This window comes from Abramis brama, assembly GCF_963993115.1.
Source record: "Abramis brama genome assembly, chromosome: 9".
Classification (NCBI taxonomy): domain Eukaryota; kingdom Metazoa; phylum Chordata; class Actinopteri; order Cypriniformes; family Leuciscidae; genus Abramis; species Abramis brama.
The window spans coordinates 35,156,956-35,178,637 of NC_139971.1; the positions used below are offsets into that span (position 1 = coordinate 35,156,956).

At 37.1% G+C, this 21,682-nt stretch overlaps 2 protein-coding genes across 2 annotated transcripts in view; one reads left to right on the top strand and one right to left on the bottom strand.

Moving 5' to 3' along the window:
* Nucleotides 1-112: 112 nt before the first annotated feature.
* On the bottom strand, nt 113-5,195 carry ces3 (carboxylesterase 3). Its single transcript, XM_084124558.1, has 13 exons — nt 4,796-5,195; nt 4,313-4,508; nt 3,583-3,715; nt 3,317-3,450; nt 3,050-3,203; nt 2,665-2,769; nt 1,720-1,821; nt 1,431-1,571; nt 1,205-1,285; nt 871-1,012; nt 624-773; nt 400-472; nt 113-326 (listed from the first exon to the last, which is right to left on the bottom strand). The coding sequence occupies exons 1-13, from the start codon at nt 4,863-4,865 to the stop codon at nt 161-163; spliced, it is 1,647 nt and encodes a 548-aa protein (XP_083980684.1). The 5' UTR covers nt 4,866-5,195; the 3' UTR covers nt 113-160.
* A 5,807-nt stretch (nt 5,196-11,002) lies between these two features.
* Nucleotides 11,003-21,682, top strand: part of zfpm1 (zinc finger protein, FOG family member 1) — an 81,125-nt gene continuing 70,445 nt past the window's right edge. The window contains exon 1 of the mRNA XM_084124559.1: nt 11,003-11,432. Coding sequence (XP_083980685.1) covers nt 11,393-11,432 — 40 coding nt within the window. The 5' untranslated portion in view covers nt 11,003-11,392. The remainder of the gene's footprint in view (nt 11,433-21,682) is intronic.

Sequence of the window (21,682 nt, forward strand, 5' to 3'; positions counted from 1 at the left end):
CCGATATCCAGATTTTGGCTAGATTTGAGAAACATTGAAATGCTTGCAGAAATCTATATCCAACGCAAAAGTTTTCTCTGGGAATAATTGCACTGCATGTATGGAGACAAAATCATTTATGCACACTGCACAGCACTATGTTTATTGGTGTGATAAATAATTAGGCAGTGTGGAGTCCAGCAAGTTTCTTAGGTAATTCAACAGTGAAAAAGAGCAGCTTGTCCATCTTCAGACCCTGTCCCTCAGTTTGCTGCAATCCTAGGTTCATGTATTTATTAGACTGGTCGTATACAGGCCAATTCACCAGCCTGGGCCCATTTGGTGAGCTGTAGAAATAAAATATTAATTTAATGAATAAAGGATCATCGGTAACAGATCCTAATACTCTAATGCACTCACCCAGTACGAATAAAGTTAGCCCAGTATCCCATGGCAGTTCTGCATAGTTGGTTTTCCTCCTCACTGAGTGTTCCTGTGGACGGTTGATATCCATAACCACATCACACTTCATCATAACCATTTTCACTTTTGTTGCAATCATTTGCAGTTTCAAACCCCTGCCGGAATAATTGCCCAATATCATAATAATTAGCCTGGGCAAACAAGTTCTTAGATCTGCTTACCTTCAGTTTTGACATGGCCATCCCAAAAGCAGGCCCCAAACACAAATCCAACGTCATCAGCATGGTCAGACTTCACAAAGCTGGGTCTGAGATCTTTAAATATACTGGGCCGGTGCTGAAACTCATACATATACACAGGGACTCCAGCATCTGTGAAGTTATAACATAGGGTGTTCGCTAATAGTAAAGCCAACCAACAGTGAAACTTCACTGGAGATGAAATTTTGAAGGTAACACTACAACCAACCTCTGTGTTGAGATGCAACCATGATGGAGGGTATCACTATAAAACTATCCCCCATCATCTCAGTAAATGCGTCGCGAATGTCCTCAGGAGTTTTAGCATCTTTCAAGTATTCTTCTACAATGAATTCATTGACTCCTGATGTCTATGATGACAGAGAGAAAGCATATTCTACCGAGTCTTCTGAATGGTATTTTGTACTATGTCCACTAGAGTGAGACAAATACTAACAAATTAGCCAGACTGAGTTAATCCAAATAAATGCATTTGCATATTTTAGCTACAGGTAAATCACTAGAAATAATCTAAAAAGAAGGAAGAATTTGTTGAGCTTTACACCAGCTTTATTGACAATGTCCAAAATTGCTTTCACTGATTTTACGTCCATCCCTTTAGCCCATCCTTCTGAGACCACGTCCTGAAATAATAATATAAAAATAAAATGAGCACATCCTGTTCAGCACCGTGTATTGTTTGTGTGTTTCCTATTTCATAATGGTCATAAAGGTTCATTGACCATTGTTTCATTGCACTATTCCATACAAAAATATTATGATACTTACCTGTGCGAGCATCCATCCAAATTCATGGTTTGTTGTTCCGACAAGAATTGGAACTTTCAGAAAGTCTTTGCTCTTTAGTATCTCCTCTGGTGGAGCTTTAAGAAAGACTCCATCAACTGCCGCTCCAGGGAAAATGTGTTTCTAAGGAAATCACTTGGTCTAAGAAATTAATTAATTCTCTCTTCAATCTGTATATTTATGAAGACTATCACCAATAGATCTTAGCAGGGTTTTTTTTTTTTTTCATGAAATACTGGAAAGCATCTTACTTCAAATTCTCTGCTCCTACCTTTTTAGTTGCATTTATGATCTGTTCCTCGGTCAGTTCTTTTATGCATTTGACCAGCACTTCAGAAGAGCTGAAGTCACACTCAGTAACATTTGCTACCACCTGGTCAAACAGATTACAGACAATCAGCTTTCTTCTAAACATTCCATTGTATCATTTTGAAAACATTATGGAAACGTTACTTTTGAATGTTCTTTGAACGTTCTGAAAGAGTAACATTTAAAAAGAATTGGATGGACGAACAAAAAAAAAAAAGTTCCTTGAACAATATATAGGCTAAATTATGTTTTTGTGCTAACGGTTTGAGAATGTTATTAAAGACCAGATAACTTTGAACGAATATTGTATTAATGTTAATGAAAGAATGTTTGTTCATAACTTTGAGAGAACCCTGCCAGAACATTAGCCAAAGTTCTGAGAACATTTCCTGTTATTGCAATTGGGTATTGTTCTGTTTTTTTTTTAAATGCATTTATGTATTGTTTATGTGTCTGAAACCACACTGCCTTCAGGGAAATTAACTAAACTGAACTTAACAAGGCTCTGACATTTTTTTTATATCTTACATAATTACAGACTCCCTTAAAGGGAAAATTCACCCAATTTTTTTTTAATTCTGTCATCATTTACTCACTTGTTCCAAACCTTATGAATTTCTTTCTTCTGCTGAACACAAAGAAGATATTCTGAAGAATGTTGGGAACCAAACAGTTGATGGACCCTATTGACTTCCATAGTATTTTTCCCCCAGCTATGGGGCCCATCAACTGTTTGGTATATTCTTCAAAATATCGTCTTTTGTGTTCAGCAGAAGAAAAAAATTAATTCAGGTTTGGAACAACTTGAGGGCGAGTAAGTGATGACAGAATTTTAATTTTTGGGTGAACCATCCCTTTAAGGAACTATTGAGCAATACACATTGATTGTTGCATTTGGGTTAAATACCTTGGCAAACATCAATGGGTGTTGGATGGTGTAACCGATCGTGGTTGCTACTCCACTCTGAAAGATGGCTCTGTGGAACAGACCCTTGGTCATGGGTGACAATGTCTAAAAATCCATAAGAATACATCTTTAGAATACATTTAACCCTTGCATTGAACTTTACAAAGAATCTATTGTTGGGTAATATCTTATATTGTTTTAACCACTTGTCTTCACATTTCCAAAGTGGGGCCCTGAGGAAGCCCAAAGGACCCCAAAGAACTAACTTACTGTTTTTTACGCTTTCTAAACACTAGTCAGAAATCATAAGATTAATCACAATATACCAGGCAGGAACATACTTAAAAATAGGTATGATAATGTTGCATTACAAACATTGACTGACTAGAAAAGAGGCACTGATTCCTCCTGCAGACTCTCCTGCTACGGTGACAGACTGGGGGTCTCCTCCAAAACCCTCGATGTTTTCCTTCACCCACTGTAAAGCTGCAATCTGGTCTAGGAAGCCCCAGTTTCCTTGTGCAAGCTTATCGCCCGTGCTAAAACCAGAAGCATATATGATTATAACCCATCCAGCAGAATCAGTGTCTTCAGTAAGCTAAAAAAATCTGATGTCATTCTTAAAGGGACACTTTGATCCATAAATGAATACCTGAAGTATCCTAACATTCCAAGTCGGTACTGAATGACAACCACAACTATGCTCTCATAGGCCGCCAACGGGGATCCGTCAAACATGGCAGCTCCGCCAAAGACCAGGCTTCCTCCATGAATCCAAACCATTACCTGTTGGTTGGCATACATTACTTTTGTCAGAGGGGTTAAGGAAATTATAAATAAACCATAGGAAAGTTCTACTGTGAATTCACAAGTGCTGTCCTCTAGTTTAGATGAGAGTAGCCATAATTCAGTACTCACTGGATGTTTTTCTAATCTTTGAGAAGGAGTGTAAACGTCAAGATACAAGCAGTCTTCTGAGACGCCTGTGGTGGTGATATTCAACTTCATGTCCTTTCCTACTAAAGGCACAATATCTGGGTTTTGAAGGCACCTACAATGCAGCAAGAGAAGATAGTTGACGGGGTAAAAGGAAATCTGAGCTCAGAAATGGTTTATATTACTTTAATATAGTGCTATGGCTCGCGGAGGGATAAACACAGAAGCGCGCACCACTGGTCGCGTTAATGTGTTGTAGGATTTGTTATAATCTCACTGTTTAATAGTATTTATAGATCCTCCTAATTTAATAAAACAGGCTGTGTGACTATGAGGAAAAATCACCTTAAATTTTTTTTACATCCGTACGCAAGTTATGGTGATTTTATTTAAGTTAAATACATGCATATCTTTAGCTTTTGTCATGCCTGTGATTATCCCTCTGCGTTTCAGTGTTGACACACATGTCTTGCAGACCCCAGATATAATGGTAAATAAGGAATTTATATATAACTGTAGTAAATTACTGAATAAAAATTATGTGATGAAAGTTGTATTTACTAACGTAATCTATTAGGCTACATTATACATTAAATAGGACTACTTTTAGATTACTTTTGATCTAACTTGTTTGTCACTTATAAAGCCTAGTAGTACAGATATATGGCATATCTTTTTTCAGATACTGTTATGACTATATAGCAGTACTCACATGGGAGGGTTCTGAGTGGCATTTCTTATGCCTTCCCATGCGTGTACAGGATCAGGTGCAGCGAGGCGGAGAGGACCAACAGGTGGCTGTGCAAAAGGAATTCCCAAATATTGCTCCACCACCTTTTCGGAGCCTTTAACCTTCATATATTGCCCACGGACACTGCCATGCTTCAGGACGACCACTGGCCCAGAGTCTGCACACGTACGCAAACAGAAATCTGACATAAACACAAATTCTGTACAAAGATATGTCCTGAAAAAATTATATAGGCCTACATGATATATATATATATATATATATATATATATATATATATATATATATGTAAATATATATATATATATATATATATGTAAATATATATAGCCTATATACACATATACACACACACATTGACGATACTCCCACAAGTAAAATATTAATTCAATGTATAATTTCCAATATTATTTAAAAAGCAATATAATAAGATGAAATACTTGCCTGTCTGGACAGGAGTTGTCCAAACAGGGGCCATGGCCAAGCACAGGCAGAGCAAAACTTCTTTTCTCATAGCTGTTCTTTCGTTAATGGCTAATGAAGACCTCACAAAACAGGCTGAGTTACAAAATACTGCCCTTTAACCTGTTCCTACTTTACCCCCTAAGTAAAAACAAATCAAATGTTACCTGTGTACACAGTGGAATTCCTGGACTGAGGAGAAAAAAATCTATTCCCTGTAAATAATAATGGCTATTAGTTTAGAATTGTATTTCACAAACGTCCTGTTACGTTTACACGACAACGATATGCTTAAAACGGAGAAGTTTTTCCTTTGAGTTTTCCGCGTAAAGATGACACTATTGTCAAAACGATCTCCATTCACACGGATCCGCGAAAAAACAACAACCCTGTATTCTGCTGCCAGGTCATTAGATGGCGATGAATACTGAACACGTAATACATGTGCTTGACGTCATCGTATTCAGAGATTCGCGTTTTTGTTGTTTACACGGAGACCGTTTTGAACAAAAAAACTTTTTTAAACCTTTGCGATTTCAGGCACCCAAAACACCATTGTCGTGTAAACGAACGGCCAAATAGCATAAAAAGTTTTACGTTTTTAGTTGAAAATGGTGTCGTGTAAATAACGTTAGCTGTTTTCATTTGTTCCCGTTTTCGCTCCTTGTTACTATGGTTTCTGAATAATGAGTCATCACCTGTTCCTCATTTGAGTTCAATCACCTTGTGAATTTAAGTTCCTCCTTTTCAATGATTTGGTTATTGTCTGGTATTGTTTTGTTGGTGTGAAACATGATGTCACGTTGCCTTCCTACATTTGAATTACCTGAGTTTGTTTAATGAAACCTGTTTTTCATCATCTTCATCTGGACCAGATCGTGACAGTATCTCTCCTGATGTGTTTGTTAGAATAAAGATTTCTGAAATATTGAATGTGTGTAAAGTGAACCAAATATATCAAATGAATCAACATATCAAAGAAAAGTCATAAATTGACACCTAAACAAACATTTTTATTTTCAGCTATTGTCCAATATGGATAATTTATTTGCCACCACAGTAAATTCTTCTGTTAAAATCTTCATGCCGATAGTAAAAAAGTGTCTCAGAGGCTCAGATTCTTCACAGGTATAGATTAATAATTCATGTCTTATGCCGGTTTTATTGAGCAAAGCTTCCAGGAAAGCTTGAAGGTTACAAAGTTAAAAGCTGTTTCCAGTGACAAGCACTTAGTCGGTTTCTTTTTTTTTCTTTTTTATAAACGGTTGTTTGACTAACTGGCTTAACGGTCCAAGGTCTGGGTTGGTAACATAAAGACTGCAAGTTCAAGCTCGAGAGGCATTGGTCTAGAAACAGGGGAGGTATCGAGAGCTCAATCCGAACTGGTTAGTATGAGGTTTCCATGAAAATCAAACTGAATTTTTTTTGGTGTAAATTTTAACCAGCCAAAGTGCATTCTAAAAATGTAAACTTTTCAGTTAATAAGGTATCTAGAATTATTCAAGGAAAATAATAGAATAGTAGAATAGTAGTAGAGTAATCATTTGTCATTTTGACTCATCCCTTTTCTTAAAAATGGTTTAAAGGCTAAAATGTGAGGTTTATCTACCTTTCTTGTCAAAATGTATTTGAACATGTACATGTTATGATGTAAGTCACTTAACCAACATTTTATGTTAATTTAAAATCCGTTCATTGTTGCTATTGTTATTATTTTAATGTTTTTGCAAACCAGCAGTGCATAGTGCTATTTATTTTATTTGTTGGTTTGATTTTATTGTGTATACCCTTACAGAAAAGAATTATACTTCAAGTTAATTTTATCAAGTATACTTAAGTAATGTTCAAGTAAATTTGTAAGGATATTTTATGTAGTAATATTTCTATGTACTAGATGTATTTTTGGTAGTGTATATTTCAAAACTTCTTAGGACTAAATTGGCCCACTTTAGTATATAAAAGTACACTTTTAAGCAGTGTTGGGGGTAACTCATTAAAAGTAATTTGAGTTACGTAATCAGATTACTTTTTCAAGTAACTGTAGTAACGCATTACTTTTAAACCATAAAAAATTTATCTGAGTTACTTTTTCAAATAAGCATCCTATTCATCCTATCCCATAGACAGTAAAAGAAATGGACACAGCGACCCCATAGACTTCAACAGACTCAAACTGAGCTTGACGATGTAGATGTGACGTGAGCAACCTGTCTGTCTTCTAGTAGCTGTGCCAAGAGAAATCTGAACCATTCCCTTCTGAAACTTGCAGAGACGGAGAGTATGAGTAGGAGGTGTCCATGAGCTAGGAGCAGGAGCAACTTTTGCTAAGTATTCTGATGAATAATTTTGCCATTTTCCCTCCACGTCCCCCCGATTGCCTGCGAGCTTCTCCTCCTGTCCATACGGTAATCTGTCTACTGTGCGACAGAGAGTCGCGTGGTTATGACGCAATCGTTAGCCTATTTTTACAAAATCTGCTTCTACGGGGCCATAATGTAAGATACAAGGTAATGGAGCCTTTTAAACATTTTCGTGTTTCTTTAGAAATAAATAATGGACAAATGGAGTCTTTAAACGCCTCAGATGTAAAGTTATTCGCTGTCAAAGTGACGCCAAAATGAATGGGAGTCAATGGGATGCTAACAGCAGGTGATGGTCTGCTAATCAATGGCGGCCCCCAGGGAAGCTTCAGTTTCCGGCTGATGGATTACCCCCTTGTCAGGCGCTCTAACAAGGAGGCTAAAGACTGCAGCCTCTTGCGTCTGTCGCTAGAGCACCTATTGAGATCAGAGGAGTGAGGTTTACTCGCACAGCGACTACTAGCTGGCCTCCGTTACAAACAGTAGGAAACTTTGAGCACACAACCACGTTTCTCATTTGTACTGCATCTGTACTACAAGTGAACTTATAAGTATAGTGGTTTACTATTTTAATACTTGTCGCACATTTTTTAGTTTATGAAAGTACACTTTGAAGTATATACTCTCAGTAAAGTTCTAGTTTAGAAGTTTTATACTGCAAGTATACTTATATCATATAGTTTACTATTTATATGTTATTTTTGCTCTTTAAGTATACTACTATGTTCCTATTTAGTAAAAAAATATTTATACTTGAAATATGTAAGTTTATAACACAGGATGTAAAACTATGTAAAAAAAAAAAAAAAATTTAATAGGCTATACTCAATCAGAAGGTTAAACACAACTACAAGCCAAGTACACTTAGAATACTTAATTATATTTTTTAGTATATCTCGATCAAAAGATTGAGTACACGTATAGGCCAAATATACTTTCTGTCAGTATAAGTCAAGTATACTTAAGTTCAATTTTAAGGATACTTTTGAGAATAACATAAAAAGTAGACTGAAAGTAGAATTTCTTATTTTTAGTTTAAAAGTAGTGTACTAATAGTAAGTATATTACTAATAGCATACTTGAATAAAAACATCTTTTTCGTTAGGGTATCAGTACTTTTTGAACATGTCCATCACATTTAACAATACCATGATAACCATGATCATTTTGGTCACTATAATAATGATTTAAAATGATTCTCTAGTCCTACTCCTCCATTCCAAATAACAAAACAAAACAACAAGAAGTGATTACAAAAATGACAAAGAAGGAAAAATGTGGCTGCAGCTTTTGAAATAACTCTTAATTTTCATGTTTTTTCAAAGCTACATTCTCAAAAACAAAAGGAGGTTTTCATAACGATGCCATTTATATAAGCACCATATCATGTTGCCTTAAGAATCTTGTAGCAAACAATTCTACAATATTCTCAGTGTGAAGAATATTTTAATAATCTGTAGAATCTTTTTCCAATAGGCTATAAACATTCAATGAACTATGGCTATGAACAAAAATGCATAGTAGATATTAAAGGACCTTCGTGGAGTATACATACACTGTTTATTATTTTGTCAAATACTTCATTTTAAATAAATTTTTTATTTTAGTTGTCTTTATTTTGTTATTCTACATGACTGTCTTTTTTGAGTGGGTTTGTAATGAATCTGCTGTGGACATGGCCATACTTTACAGGTAAGTCAATTTGTTTATTTTCCTTTCTAAATGTTAAATTGGTTATTACACTTTTTTATAAAACATGTTTGAAGAGTTGTGTCTTTTATATTTTACTCACCTACTCAATATAATTTGAGGTATGCATGGGTTTGACTATGTCCAGCATTCATTTATTGCTATCAAGTTTTCTTAAAACCACTGTATAACCTTCTATAGAGGCAGAGCGCACTCTAGTGGCTTCATCTTGTTGCACCTCCTGATTTTGCAGTGTTTTAGATGCATTCCTGGGTCAACATACTTTGTTGTTCTTGGAACAACACTCCTGTCCAAAAATGTAATCCTAACCCCTAAACATAAACCTGGCCATAAGTTATCCCTAAAACGAGATGGAAATGATAGGTGAATAACACGGATGTAGAAGCACCTAACCCTGGTTGTAAGCCTAACTTGACATAAACTGTAAACTTGTCATTAAAATCTGATTGGTTGATTGGAATGTTGTTCCAGGATCAACAAAGATGTTGATTTAGGAACAGCGTGTTTGTGTTCAACGTCTCCTGCTTTAGTTTATTGTATTACATCATCATTTATTGTCATTATGAGTGCGGAATTCTTTTCTATGTCTTGATTTCATCATGTTTAATCATGAAAGACAAGATTAACAAAGACTCTCCATTATCAAGATTAACAAAACCAGCATTGATCTTATTAATAGCCTAGTTAATAGTCCTTATAACAAATCTTAATAAATCATGACACAACACAGAAATGCAGGGTAGTGTTTTTTTTGGCTTGTATTTATGGTTGCTCCACAACTTTCAGGTTAGCTGTTGCATATGACACGGCTGATGTACTTGACTTATGTTCAAATGCTGGGGTCTGCAAGGAATGTGTGTATAAAGTCATCTCACTACAACCATGGTGGCCTTTACTGTGAAGGATAAGATCAACTTTTTTGTTGGTCACTAGATGGAAGCAGTGAGTTTTTGAGGAGGCCACAGTGTCAGCATATGTGCTGCTAGCACCATTCTCACTTTTTTGGTAATTATAACATGAGTGACAGCTATAATTGTATGACTTTTTGCATTTCAGTAACTACCACTGAGCATTTTACATGGAGATTCTAGTCACGATCCCATTTAAAGTAGACAAGTAGAATACAATAGTATTTTTGATCCCTGTGTGAGGGGGAATTGCAAAATGGCAATAAACAATAAAAATAATCAAAAATGTTAAGTATTCAGATTATACAATAGACAAGGAAAAATAATAAAACCTAAATAAAACTAAAAATATATATTTTTAAGAAAAATATTTACTATATCTTAATCTAAGAAATTACAAAAGGTCAGAAATAATAATAATAACACTAATAATATAAAATGTTTTATTATTTAATATTATTATTATTAATAATAATATAAATTCAATATTAATATTATTCAATTTATGTTAATATATGTAATAATAATACATATAATAATTAGTCATATGCATAATAATAATATCATGACTTGCCTATATGATCATATATTTTATAATACTAACAATTTAATAATAATATTGAATTTATTATAATATATTTTATAAAAACATTATATATATATATATATATATATATATATATATATCATAGCCTACATAATAATTTATACTATTACTATAACAATTTGTTATCATTGTTCTTATTTTACTCATAATATATATATATATATATATATATATATATATATATATATATATTATGAGTAAAATAAGAACAATGATAACAAATTGTTATAGTAATAGTATAAATTATTATGTAGGCTATGATATTGTTTAATATATTATTAACAATATATTATAATTAATTCATCATCATTATTATGAATATATAATCGTTTATAGAAGTAATACACAATTATAATAATTAGGCCTACTGTTGTTATTAAAATGAGTAGTTGTAATACTTAATTATATTTTAAATAGCCCATTTAAAATGTTCCGTACATGCTCATCATAATAACTAAGAAAACTGTTTTGCATGCAAACGAGGCATACATTTCATGCCTTGCACTGATGGAAGTGTGATGTTCGGGGCATCGAGTTGCTTGAGAGCGCGGGCGCAGTGAGGAGCGTGCGGCATGGCATCATACGCAAGGGGCGTGACGGAGGCGTGTCATAACATTACAGCGCCACTGTTTCATGTGTCGATCGAGCCCCGTTGAGAACTGCGCTCTCTCTGTGCTTCACCGGAGTAGACATAAACAAATCATTAAAAGCTACAGGTTTAGTTCCCTCCAGCAGCGTATGCGCTGTCAGGGCTGTACCGGCAGAGTTTGTTTTGGCTAACGAAGAGGATAGATCGCGAATCTGGGAAGACGTCGAAAAGTAACTAAGGCTCACTCGGCCACAGGTAGCTCTTTCGGCTCTGAATATCAAAGTACAGGTCATGCGGGTGTCTCCGGCCGGGCAGAGAGCTGTGATCCAGTGCTGCTGTTACTGCTAGTCTCCCCGGTGGACTGATCGCTTTTGCCGCAAGCTGAGCAGGAACGACGGAATAAGCATGTCTCGAAGAAAGCAGAGCAAACCCCGGCAGATCAAACGTAAGCGTTTAAAGTTTCACTAGTGCCAGTGCTGTTGTTGTGAATGGTGATTCATTGTAAAAAGTGTGTGACATTATTCATATGACGGGATATCAATGTTTTTTTTTGAGCACAGCTCAACAATTTCGTGGAAACTGACAAGATATTTCCAATAACACGAAACGAATGGTAGGCTGCACTTCAGATGTGTGACCGGTCTGTTCAAATAATCCTTGTGTTTTTATGGTTTCAAGACAGCAGAAAATTAGAAATAGCAACATTTAGTTACAATTGCCATAGTAACCCCAGTAGCTTTTAAGACGCGCAGCTCTTTTTGGAAAAGCGCACGGCACGTGAACGGCGCTGAACAAACTCGCGCTTAATTTTTCAAACCCAGTCGAGATAATTGTGTTTAAATCCGTTTTATTTTACTTTTTCATTTGCAAAAGTGCTCTCGTCTGCTCCAACCGAAGTGTAACCGTGGCTTCCTGTTTAATACTGTTGTGGAAACGTCACTGTTCTCTGAAAAAGACGATATGAGTTCAGATAAACAGTGATCCGATCCCAGTCGAGATAAGGATTAAAATTGGATCTTTTATTTGTTTTCTGTCTGTGGCTGCCACGACGCTGCTGTTGCATTTTCCTTCGGCTTTTCAGTTCTCTTTCCAGAGATGAGACGTCAGATAGCGCACCCAGCTGATCTCTCCACATGATAGTGGATTACAATTGGATCTTTTTTTTCCATCTATCCATTTTAACTCTAATGTTCAGGCACACATTAATTGGACTTAAAATGTGTTTTTTTATGATTGAATGCAAGATATTATATTATTTGCACTTCCTCATGTTGCTCCAAACCTGTGACTTTCTTTTTTTTTTTTTTTTGTGGAAACCAAAATGATACATTTTGAAGAATATCTTGGTTGCTCTTTTCCATACAATGACAATGAATGGTGGCTGAAGATGTAAAACCTCTAGAACGACACAAAATAATCATAAAAGTAATTTATGTGACTCAAGCTGAATATTCAAAATAAACTGTTGTTACTTTCCTGAGAAAAGTAGCAATGTCTGAGTATCTATGAAATCGTTGATACACGTCATGAAACCAGTCAGAATGATTTGTTCATGAATCAAACTGATTCGACTCCTGAGTATAGCTGGCTCATTGATCCGTTTAACAGCTCACTGGAGGGGAATATTAATTGGGAATATGATTGTAACATCCTTTTTGAGGCTTGACATCTTCAGTCACCATTCATTGTGATTAGAAAAGAGCAACCAGGAGATTTTTTTGACATCCACTGGTGAAGGAAAGTCATAAAGGTTTGGAACAACATGAGGTTGACTGAAGTTTTTGGTCAAAGTAACCTTTAACATTTTGTGGTCAATAAAATCATAAGGTAAAAATCAAATTCATTGACCCCTGCCTCTCCCTCTCTTTCTCTGAAAAGAACCAACAGTGCTGAAAAGTCGTTTTGCTCTGGTGCCAGGCGCTGTTTCAGTTCTTCATCCAGAAGAGATGCTTTCAGGCGATAAGCACAGTAGCAATATCTTGGAGGTTGAGTTTGAAAGGGCTGCTCAAAAAAAATAAATATTAATGCGATTCAAAGGCAGAAAGCGACTCTTGAATAGGAAAGAAAAAATGGTCTGATAAGGCAACATTAGCATATACCACTGAGTGTAAACGGGGCGGTATCAAGGTTTGTTTAAGTGACTGGAGAGTTATACGAGCGCGTTGGCCAGCGACAATGCCAGTGACCCGCTGACCCATGAAGTCGCTCTCTTAATTGAGATGTCTTATCTGATATAAAGCTATCTCTGCTTGGTTTCCGGAGAACTCATATTCCTACCTAGAGGCAGCTGCGAATGGTGGAACCAGCTTTACTACTTCAAGCCAGTCGGAGCTGATGTTTTGAAGTTGTTTTGTTATTCAGAATACACATTCCTTATCTAGATTTCATATCTGGTGGCTTTTAAAGTACAGATCGCCAACTCCACAAGTCCCCCATTGACGTCTCATTAGACCAATGATGAAGATGGTGGGAAAGTATCTCAGATTTGCCTAAAGGTGAGTTCCACCACCATGAAACTCATGTGAACATCACATCACCCCTCTTATCTTACCTTTTTGCATATGTAACCATCAAGACAGTGGCGAATAATATAATAAATGCGCGATTGCATTGTTTTGTTACACTCTTACTGGAAGGATTACAATCCCGGCCCCTCTAAAAGAAGGTATCCGGTATCATGGAAGTCTATGTTGAGAGGAAATATTTTTGTGTGTCTTTTGTGCGTCACTCTCCCAATGGTAAAGATCGTGCTGATAGATTATCCATCCCTCCCTGATGGCGAGATTAGCTCGCGGCCTAGCGGGGCCACATCCCAGGGCTTATATTTTGGCAGTTGAGATGAGAGACAAGATAGGTGAGACGGCGATCTCTGTGGAGATAGAGCCGACGTCGAGGGGGGTTGGGTGGAAATTGGGATTATAATTACATTTGGCTGAAGCATTCTCATCTTTGTCATGTTTGTGTTGTTGTTTGGGACTGGCTGGGTGTATCTCTAGATAAGTTTAAAAAAAGAGAGAGGAGAAAAGCAGATAAGGGGAGAGTAGGATGGCAGGGCTGATAAGGGCTGGGGGAGAGAGGCAGGAATACAGAAATGGTAGATGGGGTGTACGCTGCGTTTTAAAAGCAGCTGCCTCAGTTAGATGGCAGGGGCCGATAAGAGAGCCGTTGAGATGATTGGGAGATAACAGAGGAGATTCTCACAGATAACAGCCGAGTGACATCATTCAAACGGCTCAGAGGTCGGCGTGAATTATTCATGAGCTCCCAGAATTTGGCGTCAGCGGCCGGAGGATGTTTGAGAAGCTGGGGCCAGACAATGCACTTGTTTGAGTTACCACCTCCTGTACCTTGGGCTTGCACTTTTGAAAGTGTGGACAACTGATGGGATCTCTTCCTGTTTTTGTTGAAACGGTTCTGAGAGCTTTCGCTTCTGTCAGGTTCGGCGTCTCGGGGGTCATTTGACCCTGAGGGCTAGTTTAATGCTCAGCCCAAAAATATTGCAAAGAATGAGAGATCACAGGCTTTCGCGCACATATTTTCACACATACGCACACACGCAGTTGCGTCGTGGTGGTTTTGCTTGTGTGTTTTCCTTCTTTGTTCTGCTTTTAGCTCGATGTGAACTTTTGATAAAGCCTGGGGCCTGATCTCCGGTACAGATAGAGATCGCCAAGTGCGATAAGAGTTGTTATCAGCACAGAGCAGGCAGGAGCTGAGGCTTTGCTGCAATAACAAAGCTACACATAAGAACAGCAGGGCCCCGGACCCTGGCAATCAGTTCCAGCCTTAATGTGATTAATGTTGTTGTATAATTAGATGATAGGTGTGAATGCATCCCCCCCCCCCCCCCCCCCCCCCTTTAGTTACTCCCCACCCTCTCAGTTCCCACACTTGTGTTTTCTCCTAACAACCATTGTAGTTGATTAATTTAATTAAAACTAATTCCGCATATTACTCACTGTAGATCTTGTGTTAGATAGCATTGAGATGCAGGTTGTTTTTTTTGTTCATCGATGTTAATCTGTGTGGGGTTCGTTTTGGTGAAAAACAGTGAAAAAAAAAAAGTATTCAGCGCTAGGCCTTGCAAAAGGAAACAAGAATGTGGCGTCAGCAGTATGGCTGAAATGTTGATTTGCAGTGAGATATTAGATACTGACTGATAGTGCGTGCAGTGAACACTGTGAGAAAGTCACAAAGTTTTTATAATGAGTTGCAAAGCCAAGGACGACTTTAGTGAATTTGATAATCAATGTTTCTAGTATCTGATAATATTTAAAGCAAGGTTGTTAAAGTCTTCAAAGTCCTGCTTTAATGATTATTATTTAATAATGCATCTTTCTAACTGTGCTTAGAATGAAGACTAAGCCAATTATTTATATTTATAATTAATATTATACACACTGTCTGACACTATTTATTTATATATTTCAAAATGTATTCCTAAATTTTCAGCATCATTACTCCAGTCTTCAGTGTCACATGATCTTTCAGAAATCATTCTAATATGGTAATTTGGTGCGCAAGAAACATTTCTTATTTTTAAGAAATGGGCATAAAGACTTTATTGCACAAGAATTTGTTTCTGATGAATGATTCTTACAAATTACTCTAATTTCTGTGACATATGTTGTTTTATGTTAGTATATGATGCTCTGTATCTAGGTTAACCACACTCTTGTAAGCTGATAGACATAATCTGTTGATGTAAGGATTTTTATGTGTCTCTGTGTTGTTTTCTGCAGACAGATCTCACTCAATCATCAACTTGCTGAAACCTCAAATTTTAATCTAAACCCCAAGTCCTCAAATACACTGTTTTCAATATAGAAAATGGTGTATTTATTCTAAATAACCTGTATAGCTAATTTGTCCTATTATATCTTTCACTGCTTAGGCTATTTATTAGAGTTTTGTGTAGTATGTTAATACAGCTGGGTGATGTTCTGATTGGTTCAGCCCATGAGCTCTCCTGATTGGCTGAGAGAGCTTGCAATATGTGGGCTGAAAGTGATGTCAAAAAGCTGTAACTGTAGATTAGAATTTACTGTTTAGGAAGTGTCTGTTGGTTGCCGCAGTGAAAGGAAAAGCTTTTAGGTGTTTTGATGAATTATTGCTCTTTCCTAATGTTTACGCCAGAGGAAGTCGAGTGAGTTATGATAACTGATCCCTCATTGACCCATTAGCACTCCTAAATCCTCACTTCTTTTGTTGTGTAGGCTCATAAAAAACGTAGAAAAGAAAATAAATACTATAGTTTCATCTAAGATGATTGTGTAAAGCAGAAACTTAACGTCCCAGCGAGCATATTTGAACTGTCATAAACCCCTATTTTGTCTTTCATACAATCTAATATTTGCAAGTGCAACAGAACAACCACCAAGTCAACCGCATTTATATTACGTTTATATTATGTAAATATATGTAAATGACACTTGATGTCAATTGTCACCTCAGAGTTCCAGCACTCAGTATGCCATCTTTCTTATAACAGCACAACTCAGACGGATGCCATAGAAGTTGTGAATCCCCACCAACCACAGCCCTGCTAAATGTAAAGACAAGCATAAAGTCTTAAACACATCTGCAGCTGCATGTGATTGTGGAGCGGTGGATGAGAATAAAATATGAATGTGTTATTAAGGATCCCATAGCCTCTGGCCCCAATGCAATTAAAAACAAGATGGGAACAGGGCAGTAATCTTTTAATGCACTGTTATCACATAGCATCTTATGAAGAGGACTTATTTTTATGTGCCGTTTTGATAGGAACGGCCGAGGTGAGATTTGCCATCGCAGGAGGGAGATATATTTTTTTCTCCAGAAGGTTGGTGTAATAGAGTTTCTGTGCTTTTTGGTTGGAGTTAATGAGTTGCGTCTTAAGGAGAATGGAGATATGATAATTTGTCCGATGTGGAGGAGCCGTATTTGATGTGGATCACGGCTAACAGGGTTGATTAGATTGACTGATTTCCACGCTGAGGTTTGATGTCATGTTCTTTTATTTGATGTGCTTAATTGGCATGGTAGGGGGTGTGGGCCATCAATTTGATGTAGTGCTAAGGACATAAAGTTCAAGAGTGACACTATATACTGCATGTTCACTCCTTTAGAAGGATCGCTGCACATATCTCAAGGGGTGCTTTATGCAAACATTTCATCTGGGTGTATTTGTCTGAACCATAAGGCCGTAGATTACATCTACTGGTCACATCCCAACGGCATTCAGGTGAGTTTCTGTCTTAGAGTGTAAAAAATACACTCTGGGACAGAAACAGTTCTCACTGGCTTACTTGTTATGGCTGCCAAGAGCCGAATCTTTTGCTAAGTGTAATCAAATGCACAAGGCCAGGTTTTTTAGTTATATAATGTTTGTGCTTCATTTTACACTTATAAACGTAGCACCGCAGACTTCAAAATAAGATTAATGAGTTTGACTATAGTGAGCTGGGATGGGTCACAAAGGTTGAAAAGTTCAAAAACTGACCAGAGGTTAACAATTTTCCAATTTAATATATTTCGAATATGTAACATTTTATGTGTAACTCTTATGTATTTAACTATAAATTAGTGCTGTCAAATCGATTAATCACAATTAATTGCATCTAACATATATATAGGCTACTGTATACACACACATACACACACATATAGGCTATATATATATATATAATTATATTTTTTTATTTTTTTAAACATTTTTGTGTTAGCTGCGATTTATCAATTTGACAGCATATAAATATAATTTAGTAATATATTTACATATAACAATATATATATATATATATATATATATATATATAAACAATAATATGAAACGCATCGTATTGGTTTCTGGACCTTTAATCAGTCTAATTATATAAGACAGATTATTAATCAAACCAATTATTTGATATATATAATCAATTATTTGATCAAACAACCCATTGAGTCGTCAGTTTTTAAAATATGTAGTTAGCACATCTCTACTATAAACTACCACTGACCTATCGTGCAGTGTTACAAAAAAAATGCTGCCCTGAGTATCCCTATTGCTCACGGTGCAGAGAGCTCAGGCTTGGGTGTTATATGCCAGGCAGGAGGCTCTTGTGGGAAGGGAACACCGGGCATGTTTCATAAGGAGAGGCGGAAAGAGAGGAGATAAGCACAGAAGGGCAGCTGGGACAAAGGCCCCAGAAAGAGGAGAGGTTAGACCGCCTCCAGGGAGCCACCCCTGAACAGAGGTGGTCTAGACCAGAGTGGCTCCTCTTTCTGCTCTCACACACTCCACTTGGCCTGATCTAGAAAGAGAAGGGAGACTGCCAGAGATCAGCATCCAAGCTCTTTCAGCTTCTGTCTGAGAGGGTTATTCATATATGTGTGTGAAGTGTGAATCACATCGTGTTAGCCACATAAAATGTTGCAGATGCTCAGACATGTTGCTAATAATTGCCATATGTAATCTCATTGCAAATCATTTTTACATTTTAGACACATAGCCGAAACTCCTGTTTAACTGTAAACATCTCCTGTTTAACAGTGTACAGTGTGTTTTTGCCTTTTGTATTTTTTTAATTGGCAAATCTAGACTACATCAGTGACATGGAAGACTACATTGAGGTTGTCTTGAGGCGACAGATAGTTTGTCTTTGTCACCTATCTTGTTTCTTCTTCTGTGCTTTTTCTGGTCATTGGTTTCTCACTTCCTCTTTTTTTACTTTTGCCCCTTTGTTGACTCTTATGACCCCTTTAGCAAGTTGCAAACACTTATCTCATTAGATTATTTGTTCCTTTCTGCAAGGCCATAGGAATATCTCTATAGCAACAGGTGCTAGCATGTTCTTTATATGTTTTATAATACTCAGCATTTCTTACAGCATAACCAGTCAAAAAGCCAGGGTTGCATGATGTATTTGTACCATATTGGTTATTTGCTGCACGATTAATCGGTAAAAGACAGCAATCTCGATTCAAACAACCACACGATCTTATTCCTAAATGACATCGATTTGCATGTGTCTGTCAAACTTTTGACAAAATCCTAACGGAGCATTCAAATCTGTGTTCGCGCTGACACAGAGAGAGCAGTTATCATGTTAAACAGCTTCACAAACAGTCTTTTCAACCACACAGTATTGTTATTATCTGTCTTACAATAATTCAAAGGATATAGTTCAGATATAAACACTGATGTCTATGATAGCGATTAAAATAGAGCAAATCCCCTTTTGAAAGTAACATGGCGCTTCAAATAACGATGGTATCGATTACATTGTTACACACTTGGTAAAAAAGGTATTTGCCATTGAATAATTCATTCAAGAGATTCTTTCAAAATCACTGATTCATCCAGTAATGAAACAAGTGAAGTCTTTGAGTAAGTCATTAAATCAGTCTTTCAAACCATTTAATTTTTTTTAATTCTAGTTAATTAAATATTTTTAAATAGATTGCAGCAATTAATATTTTGTCAGAACCTCTAGTAATTTACTTGTTATTTTATTTAGTTGTCTGATCGTGATCTCTATTTGATACAAAGAATCATGAATCTTAGTTTATCCAGAATCATGCAATTCTAATTAATGCTAATGATATATATATATATATATATATATATATATATATATATATATATATATATATAGATATATAGATATATAGATAGATAGATAGATATATAGATAGATAGATAGATATAGATTCACTATTCACTAATTCATTTGTAGCATTTAAATAATTGATTTCAGTTTCTGTTGTTTTCTTTTTCTTTTAAATAGACAAAATGGTATATCATTTTAATATTAGCTTTTTATTTTAACGTAATCATCTGCATGTCTACAAATAGCATTGCTTACATGCAAGCATTGCATGCAGAGCATTGGCATAGTAACTAGAGGATCAGCAAGATTGTGTTTTATAAACCTGCAGTGTTAAAATTATTCAGTTAGGACTCTACAGTGCTGTTTAGGAATTTATTGTTTGGTCTATGACTTTCATTGAATCCATTTATTGTGTAAACTTGCACCATTTCCAATGAGCAGTATCTAAAATGAAATCTTGCCTGTCAGAGGTCATCATCCATAGGGTCTTAATCTTTTTAAACAATCACAATGAAAATATTATCATTATCATGATTATTAAATGATAAGACTCGGTAGTACATTATAGGCAGTAATCATTGCGATTTCATGATTGTGGACTTTTGGACGTTACCCGTTCTCTTGTTTACCCAGAATGTATTCTGAAAGTCAAGAGTACTTCTCAACCTGTCAATCAAAGTCCTGCCCAGTACGTACGCCCTCCCCCCTCAGTGCGTTATCTCTGTAGACAATCACAATGAAAAATTATCATAACAGAGATGATTATATGATCAGACCGGTGGTATAAAATCATCAATCAACGGACTTTACTCCTCTAGGCCTTCCTGACCTCACCTTACTTTTTACCCAGAGTTTCATTCTGTCAATCATAGTCCTGACTTCCCAACCCTTTCAAGTAAGCCCCTCCTCCATCTCTCCCCCTTCATTTCTGGGCCGCTTTCCATTACTCGCCTCTCTCTCGTCCTCGATATCTACCGCTATCTCACTCTTTCTCCCCCGACCCGCTCCCCCCCCCCCCCCCCCAACAACTGTCTCTCTGTAACCCCCATCCCGCCCCCCCTTCTCCCCCTGTCTCCAGTCAGACCTCTAGCCTCACTGAACCAGGTCTTAGCGGTATGATAATGTGGAAAGTTGAACTGGCCCCATTACAGCTTGGCTGATGGCAGCGCCGATAAGGCCCTTGATAATGGGTGCAGATAGAGCTGACACAGCGGTCCAATAGCCAGCCCTCTCTCTCCCATTATCATTCCTGCCCACCGATGGGCTCCCAGCACACTATCTGCTCTCCATTTCCACTCCTGCAACAGATAAGAATGGAAATACTGACTTCATAGCTGACTGATTAAAGTGTCTGCCTTTCTTGATAATACACAGATAAATTATGTTTTTTTTCTCTCTCCCTCTTTCTCTTTTGCTCCTTTCCTCTGTCTCTATCGCTTTCTCTCTCTCTCTCTCTCTCTCCCCCTCTCCCTCTGTTTTTCTCACTCTCTAGAAAGGAGAGGGGCGGCAGGGAGAAAAACGTCTCCTCTGTTAATTTCTCTTTCTTTGTAGGTTTATTTGAGAAGGAGAGAGGAGGAATGGGGAAGGAGGGGTATGTGGGAGAGATGGCGAGATGGTGCGGTTAATAAGAAAGTTTTGGAGGGCGGGGGAGCACTCGGGGTGTGATGGGGGAATGACTCCATTCAAGTGCCTCTCAGGGACTATTACATTTGGAATCTTGTCGACTGACACTCTACGACGCGCAATCACATCGCCATCTGCATAAACAAGCACTGCCTAAACGCTCTCGTTCCTCTCTCTCGCTCTGAAACACTGGGTCACCCAACCGCTGTGAATATTCATGGGAACGGGCTAGTGGCCGTCCGGCCGAACGCTGATTTCCCACGGCGACCGGAGGAAGTAGCCAGGTAGCGCGTGGGTAGCCCTATCGGTGCTGATGACCTCCCATGATCTTTAATAACACGCTCTTCCAGGGTGCTTTTTTATCAACGATTGCTCCACAGAGATACCATGCTGATCAAACCGATTACATTCTTTTGTGTACTGTAAACCTTGTCCGCTCTGTCACTTCCTTTTTGTTTCTCATCTGTGTTTTCCACCCATCCAGTTGTAAACTGGA